Raw genomic sequence first — 19,957 nt, forward strand, 5'->3', positions numbered from 1 at the left:
TTAAGATGTTACGATATGTAAAATATGAATTTCTAATAAAAGACGTCGATATACTTAAGTATTTATTTATTAAGATTATTTTATTATCAATTACTTACGGCGTAATTCAATGTTCGACAAACTATATAACATATTGTACATATGAGTGAATAAGTGTTAATATAGCCGACAATTATCAATAAGTCTATAGTGATATAATACTTTGTGCAAAATGAAGTCTAGTCGACAAATTAATGGTATAAATTACTATGATACATGAATTATACCTACATACTATAATATAACTTCGGAAGTTTTATTTACAAAAATTACTAAACTTACAGTTCGGTAGTGGCTACGCCCCAGTACTGTTGCATGCGACCTTCGAGGTCCAGTGAGTCTTGGGATTGTGCGGTTTTTTCTTGTATCACAGCAAAATCATACTCCATATTGTATGGCATAAGTCTTTGCAAGGATCCGAAGTAAGCAGCGTTAGGACCTCCATTTGGTATTCTTCCAGAACCAAACCGAAGATCTGGCTTTAAAGCAGTACCGAAAGACCGAGCGCTGCCAAAATGTTTCGACAAAAACGGCATTCCTTTTGATTGCTTCCCTGTTAGATGCAGTTGTGGACTGCTACCGGACAAACCTTTTAAGTTCCTTAAGCTACTTACATTAGACCTTATTCCTTTGGAAAGATTATCCAATTCTTTATCAAAGAGCATTTGTGTATTTTGTTCTAACATATACTCCCAACACTTAAAATTTTCTTCCGGGTTAGGCGTTTCATCGATTCGGTGGTCTTCTTCTTTGTCTTCCTCAACCCGGACGCGTATAGCTCGGGCGACTCCGCCGCGGCAACTTCGCCTCTCCGAAGCCCTTGTCTGCGACGAGCGCACACTGGCGTAGTGTTGGTGGCTCACTGCTTCACTCGGAGGACGATCGCTTTGGCCGCTGGGAGAAGAACGGTCGCTGCTCGGTTTAGGTGGCGTAGCCGAATGGCAACATGGGTCCAAGCGCGAACAACAACAATCTGGTCTACAAACTGTTTTATTTGTATTTATAGTTTGTCTCAATTCTCTCATTAGCATGTCAACATCTGATTTTCCGGTATCAAATCGTATTATAAGAACAGATATACATTCTTCAACACCGTAACTTTGAACCAAGTCCTGTAATCTCTTTGCAGCAAGAACTGGATTACGCTCTGCCCTTACTTCAGATACGGCAGTTTCTACACTGATAGCACTCCAAAAGTTTCCATTGCCTAATATTAAAAACTCGTCATCTTCCTTTATAATTGTTTGTATAATGTCAGGGTCTGGTATTGTATTCGGATACCGACTCGAATTCCCCACACGTTTATTATTTTCAATACCAAGACTTAGAGGTCCATTCCGTCTGCTCAATACAGCTTTCGTATCCCCGACATTAGCTAGTCTCATGCTGTACCTTATAGGCGTATGTCCGAATCCATTCTCTGGGGAGGTTACCGGTGATAAGTGACACATTATCAAGCATGCCCCCTTTCTTTGTCCCTTTTCTTTCAGTTCTCTATGTGCAGAAAGCACCACATACTTCATGTATTCACTTACAGTTTCTTTTATTGATCTCTCTTCTAACAGGAGCCCCGGCAAACTTGACTGTAATATTTTTGGAACTTCCATGTCAGTTTCTCCGTCAATTACTGCAAAGAAACCCTCTTTATTGCAAAATGATGGCAACCTTATTTGCGCACAGCAAAGTTGTAGAGATTTGTTAGGACATTCTGAAAACCCAGTAGTCCAAGGCGTAGAGCCGTTTAATTCTTCATGGTAATTATTCTTATGAGACCAAGCCCCTGTTTGTCGTCCAGTTACGTCGACTAAACTCAAAGGTCTTTGACACCTGTATGCGTTAAACTGTGAAGGGTCTACTTGTAACTTTTTATTGCACGATATGTCAAGGAACTTAAGTTGTTTCGGTGCAAGAAGTCTCAGGTCTATGCTGTCTAATTCATTATGTGCAAAATCAAGAATTTTTACAGATGCACTACAAGCAAACATAGGTACTGAGCGTAGCCTGTTCGAATGTGCTCTGACACACTTTACATTATTAAGTTGCGGCAAATTTTCTGGAAGTCTAGTAAATCCATTTCCTGATAGTACAAGTTCTTCTATCTCCGGCCAAAAGTTTATACAACTCTCGGGGAGAACTGTCAAACAATTATAGGCAAGATGCAATATCCGCAGTCCACGAAAAGCAATAATAACTTCTGCCACCTCATCCGTTAAACAGTTTGCAGTTAAATAAAGTCGTTCAAGACAGTGAGACGATGGACCTCTAGCCGGCGGCAAACGATTTAGTCTATTGTTAGAGAGATTTAGAACGCACAATCTGTCACAAACTGAGAAGAAATTTTCCGGTAGAGATTGTATGCAGTTGTCGTGCAGAAGCAAGTCCTTCAATGGTGCTCGTAGTCTTGGCATTGATGGAATGTGCGAGATTTTGTTATGAGCTAAGTGAAGACTCCGTAAGCTAGATAGTTCACTACAAAACAAGTGATCCGGCAAAGACACTAACTGGTTATTATTTGCATGGAGTGTGGTTAAATCGGAACACCCGCTAAGCCATTGGGGTAGCGATTTTAATTTGTTGTTTGTCACGTCTAATTCTACCAAGTTAATGGGTGGCACCGTTGTCGTCAATGTTTCCAGTTCTGTAAAGAAATAATACAAAAATATTAACTTAGGAGTACATAGTACATTTATATTTAGTAAATAGTATATATGTAAGACTAAAATTGCTTGCTTCGATCATCAAGAAGCAAGTAGGTACCAACTTGATCCAGAAGTTCTAAAAAGGAGTGGTTCTGTTCTTGGTTCTTTGATATACACAGTCAGCAGCTAGCTGCTGACTGTTCATATACATTACATGTATCCTACATTTGAATTAAGACTGATTTCCGCAGAGGGTTCTGATTAGCGAAAATTTGGGGGCTTTTATTTATAAATAAAAAGGGTTATGTTTTTTTTTCATCTACTACCTCTGACAGTTATTGTAGAAATTTAAAATATCATTTTGAGACAGATGGTTTCTGCCGAATATAAACAGACTAACGAACTATGAAAGATCGGTGGATGTTATTTAATATGAGCTCATATTGTTCAACAAATTTCTGTAGCATCAATACAAATATTTATATAACGATAGGTTTTTCATTCTGAATTGTAACCCAACAATAATAAAAGTTAATTTATGACTATGGATTGCGTTACCAGTTTACGTAGTTATGCATACCAATAAAGTTTTTATACCATTTTACTTATGTATTTCAGAACCAAATGGTGCGTGTAAGTAATACTAGTGTAACAAAGTGACTTACAAAACCATTCAAATACCATTTAAAGTGGAGTTTAATTTGCAATTTTTATTCAACTTCACTTTATATTAACTAAGGCCCACCTTTCAGACAAAATACATATATATATCAATAAATAAAATAAAAACAGTTTGACGTCGACTTCTGTTCCGGCGTAAGATTGGGCAGCTGCCCCCGAACCGCTGAATTATCACACCCTTAGACCAGAAGCTCTCATTCGCGACGGCTTCCAGCAGTGGCCACAGCAAGAGCACCACGAACAAGCTGACGTGCACATAATGGTGCAATTGCAGCTAGAACACTCTTAACTGTAGCGAATCTTCTTGCGAATGTCTCCACCACATCGTCTGGCGTGGCTGCAGGCGCGTATAGTACTTACGGTTGTGTGGTGCTCGCAATGTTCGTAGGGAGCCGCCGTGTAGAGCCAGGTGTCGCAGCGTGTTATTGGAGGCGTACAGCTCGCGGAGGCCGCGCAGTGCTGACACCATCAGAACTTCGATTGAGTTGTTGGACACATCCAGGCTGACCAGATGCTGAAACGTTAAAGACAATTATTTATAGGATTCGGAAAAAACACATTTTTCTTTGGCAAGTAATTCGTTCTACAGAAAAGCAGTAAATAAAATAGGATTATCCAAGATATTTAGGAATGTGACATACAGACAGAGCCGCCCTATTGTACCTTTTTGGTACTGAAAATTCGTTAATCGTAACTATTAGTACTATAATGTAAAATTAAATATATGGTCTTACTTCATAGTTCCCCAGTATGATGCTGCCCTTAAGGTTGTTGTTACGGAGGTCGACGCTAGTGAGCGGTGAGTGGGAATCCTTATCGTCATCGGGACCCATGTGTGCGCTTTCTTTGTCCTGGAAAATATGAAGAAAAAAAACAAGATAACGTTTAGGTTCCTACGTATAATTTACTTATTGGTAGAGGTTTAAGCCAGGGAATGTAAATGCAATGTAAAGTATTTTTACGGTAAGTACGTTTTATTTTGCCCTGTTTATACATAGGTAATTTTAAATAAAAATGTAGGTAAGTACCTAAAACTAGAATCCCTATCAATAACCCGATCAGATCAGAGATCATAAAGCGATGAGGCCGACAGCGTCAAGTTCCTGTGGAACAACTGCCTAGCTATATCATAAGTAAAGTACCTCTCAAACTGTATGGGCTAAAAATGTAGGGCTAAAGTTTCGTACTCGCAGTTTGTCGGATTATCATGTTTATTTGGGACCCCAATGGATTTGATATTCGAATGCCGATTTTCATAACCCAAGTGTAAAGATGCTTTCTATATATGTAATTGTTTCAGAGCTTACCCCGAAATGAGTAATGAGATTCCGTGCCGCAACGAGGTTGCGCAGGCGCGGCAGCCGGAGAGCGCGGTCTACAGATCGCAGCTCGTTGTCACTTACTTGGAGGTCTTCTAATCTGGAATAGGCATACGATTATTTCAAATGAGGAAGGAGGATTCTCAATTTGGTTTGATGTCTTTGTTTGTTTTGATTTTATTTTATGTTTATGAATGTTTTTACTTAGTTATTATTACCTACTTCAAAATTGGTCACAGAGGAATTGGGAGAGTTGGTAAAACTCGTCGAAATTTACGGGAACAAATATATCGATTTTTGTATTTTATCTACCTACAAATAAAGCATTTGTATTGCAGACGAAAAGTGTTATTTGGAGAAGGAGAACGGTTGACGAAGACCAAAAGACCAGAGTTGACAAGCAATTTATGCTCATAAAAGTGTTTGAGGTGGAATGAATTGATTAAGAAAACCTCAAACTGGCCAACGGGACTCCTTAATAAAATGACGTCTTCAATAATATTAATGGAATCTTAAGCTTTTACTCAAAAGTCAAAACGAAGAAGTAGAGGAAACGAGGCATTTGCCCAGAAGTGAGACATAAGTGAGTAGTATATTTTTTTAAACTAGGCTAATAAAAAATATACTGTTACACGAAGGCGTTTTTAGGGTTCCGTAACCAAATGGCAAAAAACGGAACCCTTATAGATTCGTCATGTCTGTCTGTCTGTCCGTCTGTCTGTCCGTCTGTCTGTCCGTCTGTCTGTCCGTCCGTATGTCACAGCCACTTTTCTCCGAAACTATAAGAACTATACTGTTGAAACTTGGTAAGTAGATGTATTCTGTGAACCGCATTAAGATTTTCACACAAAAATAGAAAAAAAACAATTAATTTTTGGGGTTCCCCATACTTCAAACTGAAACTCAAAATTTTTTTTTTCATCAAACCCATACGTGTGGGGTATCTATGGATAGGTCTTCAAATATGATATTGAGGTTCCTAATATCATTTTTTTCTAAACTGAATAGTTTGCGCGAGAGACACTTCCAAAGTGGTAAAATGTGTGTCACCCCCCTAACTTCTAAAATAAGAGAATGATAAAACTAAAAAAAATATATGATGTACATTACCATGTAAACTTCCACCGAAAATTAGTTTGAACGAGATCTAGCAAGTAGTTTTTTTTTAATACGTCATAAATCGCCTAAATACGGAACCCTTCATGGGCGAGTCCGACTCGCACTTGGCCGCTTTTTATAATATGGAACGTAAAAAGTTCTGGTGACACCCATATATCGTCACGTGGGTAAGTGTGATAGGTATAGGAATATGTTTTGTAATAAATAATATTATATATAAATTAAAGATATAGTGTCTGTAATTGCATTTAATTTTGGCATTAAGGTGATCAAGGGACGAGGGGAGAAATATAGAAGTAAAAAAAATGTTACAAATCTACATCAAAAATGCGTGTAATGATACCTTAGATTGCTCTATTATAATGCTAGTAGGTATGTAAAGTATTCTGCTAATCTACTTCCATCGATATCAGTCACGCGTCTCTTACGACCGTGTAAAATTTGGAAGACGACGATTTATTGACTTAATCGGTTCATCTTGTTGGTGAACGAGCGTGCGATCTTTTGCCTTCCGTGTCAGAACCACAATAAGTTTCTCCAAAATCAAAACCAGAATATTTATTTATTTAATCGTATGGCATAATATACAGATACAGAGAATTCATAAATCATGATTAATGAATGAAAAGAAAAATACGGCAATAATTACCTACTGCGATACTTTGCAAGTTTGTCTAGATTTGCATGAAGAGAATGCGTTCAATGAACTTTAGTTTTGAAATAATTGATGTGTAGGCGCATCAATTATTATTACACGCTCTTGAAAGCCGGCAGTGAGGCAAAACTCGATATCCATCCATAAATAAGATTGAAATCGCTTTGAAACGCTACAGATTGTTATCGAAGGAGCCTTCCTGTTACTGTTGAAACACAGCATTGGCAGTAGGTATCATTAAAATGATGACTCTATCATATGGATTTAATTGTTAAGCGTTAATTAGTTAATAGTTATTAAAATACCCACACGCTAACCTGGTAATTATTACGTTCAATCAGTGTACTTATATACAAATACCTATAGCTAGTTATTGATTGTGTGATTTGGTGTGATAAATGCCAAATTTTCTGTTCGTTTCCTTCTGTTTAGATAACCTGTGTTATTATTTTCTTTGTTTATATCACCTTAAATGCATAACTTGTTACACAAAGAGTAGTAAAACGTGAATCAGACTGGCGGTATATGATCCATAATATTTGGATCATATTATGTTGAACAAACATATGTATATATCTTCCGAATCATGCTGTATTATACTATCGGAGCGGCTGCAGTTTTAAGTTTTTATCAGCTAGTTTAGTCGGCTTTTGTTTGTATTGCATAAGTTCTTAACACAATAGGTTTTGTTTAGAAGTTTCACGTCTTGCGGCGACTGCAACATATCACACTCGTATGTTAATCGTGGCCCATAAGCGCACCGGCCGTGACTGAAGAAATTAAAAGTTAGTATTTATTTCTGAAAGCCATTTTAATTAGATACAGTAATATTTTTTATTTCGTAGAAACTATAGATATAAAATTAATTACTAAGATAATGAAATATAACGAAGTTACGTTATTAAGTTACTATCTAATATATACTGTTTAGTAATTTAAGTAGAAATAACAAGATAAATTATTTATTACCATAAGAATAAAAATAACTAACAATACAACAACACTAATAGGTGTAAGACCTTTTTTTTTACCTCATACTAACTATTTATTGTACACTTTCTAGCATCTTACTCACCAAATATTATTTTACCGGTAACACTGACGATGTAAAAAGGTTATAAACCACACATAACGTACTCTCAGTAACCCTCTCATGCACCACATGCAAATCATCACTTATGCTATCAACACTTGTCTACTTTCGCCACCAGTAAATCGAAACAGTGAATAATAGAATCGATAATCACTGAGAAAAACGAATTGCATGTATATATCTTTAAATTAACGTAAAGTTCGGGTGCTGGCTTTAGCGGAGTTGCGCCTAGACTGACCGCGGAGGCAGCCGAGTCGCCCCACTGACCACGCGTTTAGCAACAAGACGCAATGCCTCCACCATTACATAGGTACCCACATATTGTTGTTCAGGTTATCTCTTAATAAATCTATGCAATACCTCTTAGCTATGGATCTTTGGCTCGTTACGTGGCTTTGCATTTCCCTTTCGAAATAGCTATTGTACCTTCCCTGCACGGGAAGGTGCTGGCTGATTGATAGTTTTCTGTCGGTATCGTTAAACTGGACCGAACATTATTACTCTATTCGTTATTGTGTAGATTTCTTCAATAATTGCAATAATTGCACCTGGTTCACCAACTGCAACCGGGTAAAATATGATATCAACGAACATGGAGGCCCGAAACCTCATAACTGAAATAAGTTTAACAAAGTAATATCAGGTACAGCTTGATCAATTCATAGTAAATGCTAAGATCGATTTATTCTTAGGTAAACGAGGTTGCTGTTCTTACAACCAGTCATCTGTTTTTTAACAAGTTTTCCAAAGCTACCTAAAACAGGATGTCATAGCATTTTCACTTTTTCATCCGGTCACAAAATTGAAAGTTAATGCCAAGCGCCATACCACAGAATACATAATAGTACTAAGTACAGAAGGCTCACTCTCTAACAAAACGCGTCTGTTACGATCAGCACAGATATGGCCGCTAGGTGGCGACAGCGCCACGCGCGGCTTATGGCTTTCCCTAAAATTGGGGCCGGAACGGATGTACTTTTAGCTACCTGTAGCAAAGTGACGAAATCGCGGAGTGAGACACGCCTAGCTATACCTACGTCTCCTCACATCCCGGAAAGTTAGATGTGACTTAAGAAGTGCGACTTTAAGCCTTGTTTTTGTATTCCAGATACTAAAATAACAGTTAAATTGTCTCGATTAGTTCGACCGATCGGTCGCTTTAATACAAATCTAGTACCTACATAAGCGGGATGGTTGCGTAGTACCTAATTTGGCCAACCGAATTGTTATTTTGGTTTCTATAGGAAATAAAAACCAAGCTTACCTACGAATAAAATGTCTTGAATTGCGGAAATATCCATTTGGATATTATCGCAATTCAAAACATTTTATTCGTAGGTAAGCTTGGTTTTTATTACGGGCAGGCCCAAAAATACGTTGACAACAATCTTTAGGAATATTTTTCTATTTGCAAAATTTCATTAAAAATTAAAACTACAATCGTTATACTGAAACAAGACGTATTTGCTTTAATATATTCTTTGGCTTTAATACACAAACGCAAACATTTGTTAAAACGAGCAATAATATATTTTTTATAAAAGTTAGCTACCTACACAGAATATTCCGACAGCACATTTGGACGAAACAAGTTATAAAAATAAATAGGTATTTATTTTAGCTATCTATACCTATAGGTATAGCTTTTGGCAAAAAATGGTATCCAGTCAAACCATTGAAAATCAACTACTATTACTACCTATTACTTCATTACAATAAAAGCAATTGAAAATATATTGATTTGACCTCCAAAGGGGCGTATCAAGGAGAAACTTATATTGTAATTAAATTATTTTGATTCAGTCTCGGCTAGATTCATTGCGGCCGGTATGTGTGGGCAACACTGAAAATTTGTAGAAAATAAACAAAATATATATGTAGGTAGTGTGGATCAATAGTCAAACTGTATTTTTTATGCGATGGATGTTCTAATTTTTTTTAAACAATGCAATAAATCGATTACCCTTCAATGAATACCATCCCATATATGTCTCACAGGTAATGAGGTGGCAGATATTTTAGCAAATGAGGCGATTAGCGATGGAATCCCGTTTAGTATTGTACCTACATTTATGAATAAAATTTACCTTGTCAAAAAACAATGTAGGCAAATGTGGATTGAATATTTTGATTGTAGATCGTAAATAAATTGTAGATATGGTATAAAACGATCCAGCCACAACTTTTAAGGAATCCATGATTTGAAATTCGTACTTACAGAGCGACATCGTCACAAAAGTGATTAAGCTCTTTAAATAAAGATTAAAAATTAAAAATAAAATTTGGTTGTTAGCTTAGGATGTCACGTGAAAAATTTAATTCTGTTTGTTTGTCAAAAAGTACGAACAATAGAAGTAGGTATCCTTCATTAAAAAAAAACGAAATTTTAACTTTTTTGTTCGTCGTAGGTCGTAACAACGGCGGACATACACAACATTTAAACTACAATTAAATTTAGACTTATATTCAGTGATCGGAATTGGTAGTGCCATTTCACGGGACTTCGGTGCGCAAGTTTAGTATGGATAGACCTTTTCACCCCGGGATTTCATATTACCTACTTCAATTAAAGACATGCCAAGAAATATTTTTGTGAAAAAAACCGGCCAAGTGCGAGTCGGACTCGCGTTCCAAGGGTTCCGTACATTAAGTCCGACTCACGCTTGACTGCACATTTCTTATAGGTTTTTCTGTCATCTATAGGTAAAGAACTATTTTGTGTATTTTTTTCAAAATTTTAGACCCAGTAGTTTCGGAGATAAGGGGGGTTATGGTAATTTTTTGCCTATTTTCTTGAATAACTGCTAAACTATTAATCCTAAAATTAAAAAATACATATATTTGAAATCCTTACAATGAGCTCTTTCATTTGATATGTAACACGATATAGTTTGAAAAACTTTATTTTTCAATTTTCTCATTTACCCACCCAAAAATGGCCTCCATATTTAAAATTCATTTATTTACGTTACACGTCCATATTTGGGTCACAAACTTACATATGTGTGACAAATTTAAACTTAATTGGTCCAGTAGTTTCGGAGAAAATAGGCTGTGACAGACGGACGGACAGACAGACGGACGTACAGACAGACGCACGAGTGATCCTATTAGGGTTCCGTTTTTTCCTTTTCGGAACCCTAAAAATAAGAGTCTTGGAATCCCGAGTCTTATCCATGTTAAGTACAATGTTTGAGGTCATTCACCCCAAATGGCACTATTCCGATCATTGCTTATATTATATACATCAGTACGGATATGATGGTCGTTCTTGTCTACGTGACAGCGTGATAAAACGGTGTCCGTCACTTTCTTTCCCACGGTGTTAAACAGTGACAGTTATTTTATCACGTGGATAAAGATGGATAAAGCTATCCATAATAGGCTGGCAGTACCCGTACCATGAGTCACTGACAGTATCAAAACTACTAGTGTCTACGTAATTTACTTCATCTCGCTCTCACTAATATGCGAGTACGAGTATGATGCATAACCAAATGCTTCTCATTATTGCATAATTTTGAATACCTATCTAAAAGCTTTCAGTGTGACCTATGGAGCCGTGAGTTAAATCAAGCTCTCAACGATTTGATTATTTGTGCGTTAGCCGATTCGTATAATGCCCGGAAGCCGTAATAGGACGAAGGTGGTTCATCCTTCTCTTGTTAATAATAATCATTAACTAAAGCCTTGATACCTGATGGTATCAAGATAACCTTGGTACCTGGTGGTATTATTTGATACTAATTGCGGTAACTCGTCTTCCATTCAAATTTCAAGGATTAAGGACGTACCTTTATAACTTAAGCTTAAACAATAATATCTACGACAGTGTATTAGCAGTCAAGTACGCACCAATTTTTAAAGTTTTCTATTTTACGACTATCACTGCGATTAAAGTAATGGGAAATTAAGGCGAAGGCAGTTCGACTTGCTTAAAAAAATGCTACAATATGATGATCATACATTGCCTTCAGCCAAAAGTCAAATGCTAGTTTTTTAATCATAAAAGAGCTGGAAGAACGAGTGGAGCAAAGTTACTGTTGGAACTACCCTACAAGCCATAGATCCCACAGCGAAACCAGACGGCTTTGGCCTGCCACGAAAACTCTGGTGTCGTGTAAACAGACTGAGGACAGGTCACGGACGCTGTAACTATTTCCGCCATAAATGGAGCTGGCGAGACTGCGCTCTGCGACTGTGGTGAAGAGGTTCAAACCGTTGAGCATATTATACAGCGCTGCCCTCTGCACTCTTTCCCAGGTCCCCCGGAAGATCTGTATAAATTAACACCTGACGTAATCTCGTGGCTCGGGCCCCGAATGTGGATTTATAATTATATAACTATTTTATTTAGCTACTTACACATATTGTTTGAGAATGTTTATGTATATACGCCATACGATTAAATAAAAAATCATAAAAGAACATGAAGAGGTAGGACGACATTTAACAAAATACGATTTTTTAACTGCTCGAACTGTGTCTGGGTTAATGATTTCCTTTTTTTTGTAATTTAAGAATTTAGTTAATATATCCTGTCCCTATTTGGTACATTGCTGACTGTGGGCCATGTTAGCTAACACAGGGTTGGATTGTGCTGAGGCAAAGTGAACGTGGTACGCTTCGGCGAGCAGATGGAGATAGCCCCAGTGCCGTACGCAAGCACTCACTTAAAAAATTAGCACACAACGGAAACGTCTTACAGCTGAACGCATGTACCTATGGCGTATTAATTTGATATACTTTAGAAAACATGATGGACGATGGTGATACTAAAAATAATCTACAATCGTAGGTTTCTTCGAATATTGTTCACAAAAAAATAAGTTTGTTCACTATGTGTAGTCTCACAAATGCTACATTACCATCACGCTTCAATGCAGCGATGAAGACAGTTGGCACAATAAACAATGTTATGAACTTATGATGATTATATTATATGCTTTCTATTACACAAGTTACATTGGAAGCAAATTTAAAATTACTTAACACCACTAGCACTACCAGTGAAAGTACACATTGGTAAACTAAAGCCTTGTAAGTCCTCTCTTTCTAAACAGATTTATAAGGTTAGGTATAATATAAATGGCTTTTATTAAAACGATGCAATCCTGGTAAACACTCATCATATCACTTAACTTTTATTAATAAAAACAAAAAACGTCTATTGCTAAAACGTAAAAAAAAACTTGCAAAGAGTTGGTCTAAGAAATTATCGTGCACTCGAGTCTGACAGCTGAAGTAAATGGCGCTGTACGGCGTTATATGTTTAGAGTCTCTGCGGAAAGAGAAGAGTGGTGGTATGTATGGGGCCCAATACATTCCACGACTCTTCTCTTTCCGAACAGACTACCTATACCCTTGGAGGATACAACTAAACGGAGTAGCCATTAACAGGTTTTCCCCTCTGTCGAAAATAGGCGGCCAACGGTCATACACAATGTATGGACTGACGTTTATCTGACATGGCTATTTTTACGTTACGCATACATTTGACGTTCCCCTCCCCCGCAAAAATCGGCAGACTGTTTTGTACAGAAAATTACAGACATGGCGTCTCCGTTTGATTATATCCTCCAAGCCTATACCTAATGGTCACTGAATTGTCAAATGTGAACTTTTGTTAACCTAAGTTACCGCGTACCTATTGAAGTATATACCCGTACAGTACAGGGCATTTACATTATTTACCAAACTCAGAAACTCGGTGGCACGATTTTTTCTAGGACTTTACATCGCGTCTGCAATCATTATTACCTCTTTTCTTGAATTTTTTTCAACCACTATGTATTTAGGTACGCTCATCCAATAAAGATTATTAGAAATATTTTATTAAAATGTGAGCAGGGCTACAGCGGTGACCGAAGGCTGAGTCTCTCGAGATTCTGGCCACGCACCACCAACCGAGCGTTACAGAACGTAGCCCATGATGTACACAGCAACCTCTAATGATATGTTTTGAATTTGATGGGAATGTATGTCTAGGGAACAAGATTGTAAATTGTACACAATTTTAGACATGCTCGTGCGTACTTAAATAAGTAGGTATGTGTGCTTATTCTGTTACGCCTCTAAATCAATCTGCGCTTTGTTTATGTCTTGACATAACTTTGCGTACATACCTATCTACATCATAACGACATACAGTCAGTAACAAAATAAATCGATATAGTGAAACCCAGTTGAATTCGTTTAAAGATATCACTTTTTAATTTATACTTTCTTCTTTATGAGATTAAGTCGACCATGATATGTTTAAATTTATTAAGATGTGTGTATTTACGATTTTTGATGCACGCTAAAAATAAGGAAAAAAAAAAAATTCATCTCTTACATTCCTACATTTTCTGTTAGAAAAGGAGGATACTTTGTCTTTCATCATAATTTGATAAGCGTCTTATAAACAGAAATACGTCTGAAAAAATCCTTCCATAATCATAACTCTCTCTCCCGCCGCTAATGAGAACTTTTAATTAAAATGTAATATGGAAAGTTTTGCGTTATGTCTCTAATTATATATTTATTACAGCAATTACCTACTATCAGCACTGCATGTGTTAACTGCCATGCAATTTTCTAAGATCGGGGAGCAGACTGTGTAGGTATGTACGTTACACCATTTTAATACAAAATGTTTGTTATGTCACTGCATTTTTTCGTAAAAATATGTATTGACTTAAGTAAATCGATGGTTTAGTTTATGATAGCAATTGTTATTCAATAACTTAAGAGAAGGGGCCTATTTATCCTGTTCAAACGGTCACTGACAGCGCTAATTCTACTTTTATTTTGTAGATACTAACTCTAAATTAGCACATTAACTATGTACATCATAAGTTATATGAGTATTGATGAGTAGTGTAAAAATGCAAATAATCGGGTTTACCGATCCGATATTCTATTCTATACGTACCATGGGCAACTGAGCACCCTAAAATAGTAAAAGCTTTTATTTTGAGGTACCTAGCGGACTTTTGAGGGACCTAAAGAACCTAGCCGAGGACCGCGAAAACTGGCGCATACTCCACCGACAAGAGCCACGCTCTTAAATTATGATGATGATGAGCGGACTTTACAGTAATTACTGGTATCTGACGCACGCATATGCAAGAGCCCTTAGGTAGGTTCTGCAATTTAGAAAGGATATAAAGTTAATTCTTTAAACGAGCGATTCTTGTATATTTATTTATATTTATATTTCGGGGATCTCGGAAACGGCTCTAACGATTTGGATGAAATTTGCTATATGGGGGTTTTCAGGGGCGAAAAATCGATCTAGCTAGGTCTTATAAATATCTCTGGGAAAACGCGCATTTTTGAGTTCCGAGCAAAGCTCGGTCTCCCAGATATTGTTTTAAAGTGAAGCTTATCATGGAAAAATAACGTCATCAATTTTTATTACGTCAGAGTCTTGCCTTTCGCAGCCCACCGCCGAAACGAAATGCCGAATAATAAAAGACACTCACTGCGTAAGCTGGCATATCTCCTCCGGCAGCTCTTTTATCCTGTTATCACTGATGTCGAGGTGCGTGAGCGCGCGCAGCGTCCACGCGTGCGGCGGCAGCGTGCTGAGCGCGTTGGCTCGCAGCCGCAGCACGCGCACCGTGAACGCGCCCGTCGCGTGCTGCGCCAGCGCCTCGCCGAGCGACGTGCGCCCACCGCCGCTCAGGTCGAGGACGTTCGGCGGCTGGGTGCTGAGGGAACCCTTGAACAATAATAATGATTATAGGTAAGTATGTATCAACAGTAGGTGTTATTTAAAACTATGTACACCATATTAATCAGAACCATAGGCGTTGCTGTCACAAACATTCTTTTTATTTCAAATAAGATTTAGACAATACTGGAAGAGCTTAACTACTAACTAAGGCGGAGGTTAAGTGTGTTTACTGTTTATACGAGTATAGAGGATAAACAGGCTTAGGTTATTAGCCTGAGTAGGTAGTAGGTATGTACCTAAATATCTGTACATTTTCTTATAATTATTATGGCTGTTGTTTGTGCCCATCGACTGGTTTGGTATTCACATAGGTAATTTTCGGGTAAAAGATAGGCGCTTCTGTTGTTTGTCTTTTTTTGTTATTTGGCAATAAGGACAATGGCATAGACATTATAGACATGTATTAAATTAGAAATCCATCTCAACAGCCGGCTTGATGGTACTCGTACAGTCACCTGCAGTAATACATGTATGTTTCACAGCTAAAAAACAAAAATATGGTGATTCGCTCTTATTTCGCTACAAATAAGATCGTGTCAGATATTTTTGCGGCCTTCTTTGCATAAAATATTATCGCAGGGGATATACACCTAACGTAGTAGATAGGATCTAAAATACAGATTGAACCTACCACATCATATTTCTCCTTGAAAGTGGAAGGTTCGAGACTATCCAGAAAGTCATCATCTCCGTTTGTTTGACTGAACACGTCGAGGCTGTCAGGCTCTTCATCGTCGGACTTCATCGTGTTTTGTTCTACCATCACAAACTTTCAAATACACTCATTTGTCTGAATTTGTGAAACTAAATTCATTCAGATGACAGTTCAAAAGGCGACAGTTGTAGTCTCGGTACGTAATCATGAGGCGAACGAACTCGAGAGCATTGTTATTCCCAAAGACATCGAATTCCTGTCTGCCACATCGCTATTCCGATCACGAGTACGTCACTGGCATAAATGGCTTTTAGTCCTTTGTCGATTGTTAAACACTAATGTGAACAAGCGTCAATTTTGCTACTGTATATATTCGCAACATTGATGAAAAATAAAACAGCATTTTTCAAGAGTCTCGAATTTATTGACTAATACTGAAACACAACTGAATCACCTGTTGTTATCACTAGATAAATAATCACTGAACATGGAAGCAGTTAGTGCGAGACTGTGCAGGAGAAATGCGGAATGCGACTGTTTCGAGTGACTTTTTACTTGTGCGCAAGCGCCGCCTTGTGCCGCCCCGCGCTCGCGGTCCGGACATCTCAACCGTGACATCTCAGGGCGACATGCGCGCTACTTCTAATTAACATACTTTTTATACAAATAAAAATCGCTAATTTTGTTACATGGTGATAATTAACTTATTAGTGCTAAGTAGTAAATATTTAAAATATTCTATCCACCTTAAATATTCATCGTCTAATTCGAGCATCATTCAAGCTTTGTTAATGTATTTTAATGTTTTTCAATTTCAGTATCCGTTCAAAGTAAAGGTAGGTAACTATCTCTAACTGGTGGTTAAGTTAAGACCTCTGATTTATTTACTTTTTCGACGTTGAAAAGCTGTCAACAAAGAGGTTCCTCTAATGCTTAAGAGTTATTGATGTAAAGTCTAAGAAAAAAATCGCGCCCCATATTTTACAGCTGAAGTACATGGCGATGACGTTGCACGACGCCATTTGTTTTATGGTAACTGAATCGTTGAAGTATACTTTTGATAACCACTACAACCGGAGTCACAATACTACCCACACAACAAAATTAGCTGTCAAATTTGAAGCAAGGTCTTCCTTGGACTTTACACATCTTTTACAACGTATATTCTAAATTGGCAACCCGCAAGTGGACGTTGCTGACAGTGCATGTTTTTTTATTTACAATAAATATTTTGAGTACCTATTTTTATGTAAATTTTGGCACACAGAGTTGTGATTTCCGATACTAGCTACTCTAGCTAGAGTCATTTCATTATAAGTGTCTAATCTAATTTAACCTTGGCTTTTACTTGAATTCAATCACGTGGCCAATAATTATAGCAAAGAGCACAATGTGACCTACTAAGTCTGTTCAACGAATAATTAGTATGTTTGCTGCTCAATTAACAATACAGTTTAAGCAAAAACTGCTTGATTGACGCATTGTTAAGGTATAATTAATAGTCATACAGATCCATAGTGCACGAATCATTCCAAGGTTGTGCGAACTTCAGCCACGTTCTAATATAGTAATAAATAATCATTTTCACTTCCTTTCGGACGGTACGCGTACGGAATCCTTAGGTATTAGTAATTAGACAAAAAATCGTGATAGGTTATAATAATATTTCATTACATTTGAAATTACTCGAATTACCTATATTCCGGAAGGATTTTAACCTAGTGATACCAATTAAGTACAATACCATTTTAATTACGGATATTAATGCGTGTCTTCTCTCGCGCCTGTTCTCGCGCTTTAGATGGAGTGCGCTCACGCAACCAATATGTTTTAAATAACGTTTAGTTAGTTATGGATTCAGGCACAAACAGCACAACCCTGACGCAAGCATACAAAAGTAAAGTATTATAATATCAAAAGATACACGTTAATGGGGTGATTTCTAGCAATTTGACGCTGTTATGACAACGGTTCGGTTCGTTAGTTTGGGAAGTGTACCGGAATCAAATGCCAATCATCTGCTGAGAGTCTGCATTGCACACTAAAGCCAATGGAACTAAACACTTAAACTGCAAGATTTGCTCTAGTTGCACTTCGTAGAGATGATTGGAATAGTTTTGAATTTTGATTTGGTCACAACAACATCGAGGCAACGGTATTAAAGTTTCATTCAGTTTCAAATGATAGTCGGTAATGTTTGTTTGCGTTTAAAAATAACTGCGTTCGGCACTCATAGATGATTATATGGATTTAGATTATTTACATACCTCTTTCAGCCAGCTGAACCACAGATTCCTCTCCCACACCGTGCTAAACCCGAGGAACAGGTGATTCATGGCGCTGTCGCCGGCGACGCCGTTGCGTTGACAACGCGGCTTCAGGCACAACACCAGTCGCTGGGCCTTGGGCTGACACAGTTCGATACTTCCGCCGCTTAGCTCTATAACCTCCCATGCTGTCCCTGGAATAAATATAAGTACATATATTATAGTTTAAAAATAAATGTTGACTGTTAGGTAATCAATGTAATCAATATAATTATCCTCAAAAAAAGATCATAAAGATATTAAAATATTGACAAGTCTCACCATGCATGTGAAGTCGAGAGCCAATAATGTGTGCGGGTCTTGGTTTCCATTGTGGAAAAACGTGACCTTTCAACACGTGAATGGTACCAGATCGCCGTACTCCCCCGGAGCGCGCCGCCGGACCCGCGCACCATCGCAGAGAATGCCGCAACTCCGGATCAACGGCCAGCCGTAACCTCCTAGCTTCAGATTTCCACCCGCAAGTCGCCAAGAATTGCTCTTGAATCCTTAAAGGAAATTCGTCTATCTCCAATCTCCTTGAAGTTTCTCCGCCAATCTGGGACCATAAAGTTAGCTCTTCCCCAAAACCGAGCTCCTTGTTGATGTCTTCGACAGAGGTGTTGAGGGTAACTTTCACAAGTTTGCTGGGTGAGTCAACGGCGAAAGGTTCGAGACCTTCGAAAACGCGTATCCAGCCGTACTCATTGGCAGGGCGAGGTTTGAAGCCGCGTGTGGAGGCGAGCCGGCGTAGAGACTTGCGTCGCGCGGGAGGCGATGAGCCGTGCGGGCCGTGATCGCAGACCATGGCGCGTCCATGCGCTCGACGCAGGTGCGGAGGCCGGCAGCTCAATGCCCGAGTGCCCGCGCCGGACGGAGCGCCCGCCGTTGCATTACAATTGGGTCGGAGAGGTGGGGGTGGGAAACATGTTGCTCGGTCAGTCGGGAACACGGTACGTTTATGCGAATCGCTTTGTATCCTAAGGTAATCGTTTGAACGATTGTGCACGTACACTGCTCACGCGCTCGTGTCGCTGTTTGTATTTACATAATCAAAGTTTCATATATGTAAACCTTAACTACGTGAGAACTTGAGAAGTCGGCAGAATTTCTAGCAACCTCAACCTCATGTAAGAATTCCAACATTACATTAAAGTTTAAATATATATTTAAGTAGGTATACCTATTAGGTAGTACGAGGGGCGTTCAAAATATTCTCGGTATTGATATCTTACAACCTCTTCTAAAATTTCTTTCGTTACTGGCCGCTAAGGTTTATTCATTGACATTAAAAAAAAGTATAATTCGAACCGAGATGTTCTTTTGTTTTTCTGCAATTGCTGAACAAACATGAACATCATGTGGGAATTGACAATGTTAACTAAATTAGAACATCGATGCGTGATAAAATTCTTGACAAAACAGGGTAAAAATCAAAAAACCATAAAAGAGGAAATGGATTGTGTTTACCGTGAGTCTGCTCCTTCTTTATCTACCATTCAAAAGTGGTCAAGCGAGTTTAAACGTGGAAGGGAGAGTGTTGAAGACGACCCTAGACCTGGCCGGCCTGTAGTAGCTACTTCACAAGAAAATATTGATAAAGTGGAAAAACTTATATTGGAAGATGGTCGAGTGAAGGTAAAATCTATAGCACAAGTAACCAATCTCTCTATTGGTACCGTACATGATATTATCCATGACCATCTTAATATGTCAAAAGTAAGTGCA

At 38.1% G+C, this 19,957-nt stretch overlaps 2 protein-coding genes across 3 annotated transcripts in view; both read right to left on the minus strand.

Moving 5' to 3' along the window:
* Positions 1 to 19,957, minus strand: part of LOC134647978 (probable 26S proteasome non-ATPase regulatory subunit 3) — a 174,495-nt gene that overhangs the window by 131,243 nt on the left and 23,295 nt on the right. The window lies entirely within an intron of this gene.
* Positions 50 to 19,083, minus strand: LOC134647960 (protein phosphatase PHLPP-like protein). Of its 2 annotated transcripts, XM_063502364.1 has the most exons (7): positions 18,512 to 19,083; positions 18,191 to 18,384; positions 15,015 to 15,253; positions 4,667 to 4,778; positions 4,094 to 4,210; positions 3,720 to 3,873; positions 50 to 2,677 (listed from the first exon to the last, which is right to left on the minus strand). In XM_063502364.1, the coding sequence occupies exons 1-7, from the start codon at positions 19,035 to 19,037 to the stop codon at positions 318 to 320; spliced, it is 3,702 nt and encodes a 1,233-aa protein (XP_063358434.1). In that variant the 5' UTR covers positions 19,038 to 19,083; the 3' UTR covers positions 50 to 317. The 2 variants fall into 2 exon arrangements, with proteins under 2 accessions (XP_063358434.1, XP_063358435.1); XM_063502365.1 differs by lacking the exons at positions 18,191 to 18,384; positions 18,512 to 19,083 and adding an exon at positions 15,900 to 16,218.

Source organism: Cydia amplana, chromosome 5, assembly GCF_948474715.1.
Source record: "Cydia amplana chromosome 5, ilCydAmpl1.1, whole genome shotgun sequence".
NCBI lineage: Eukaryota > Metazoa > Arthropoda > Insecta > Lepidoptera > Tortricidae > Cydia > Cydia amplana.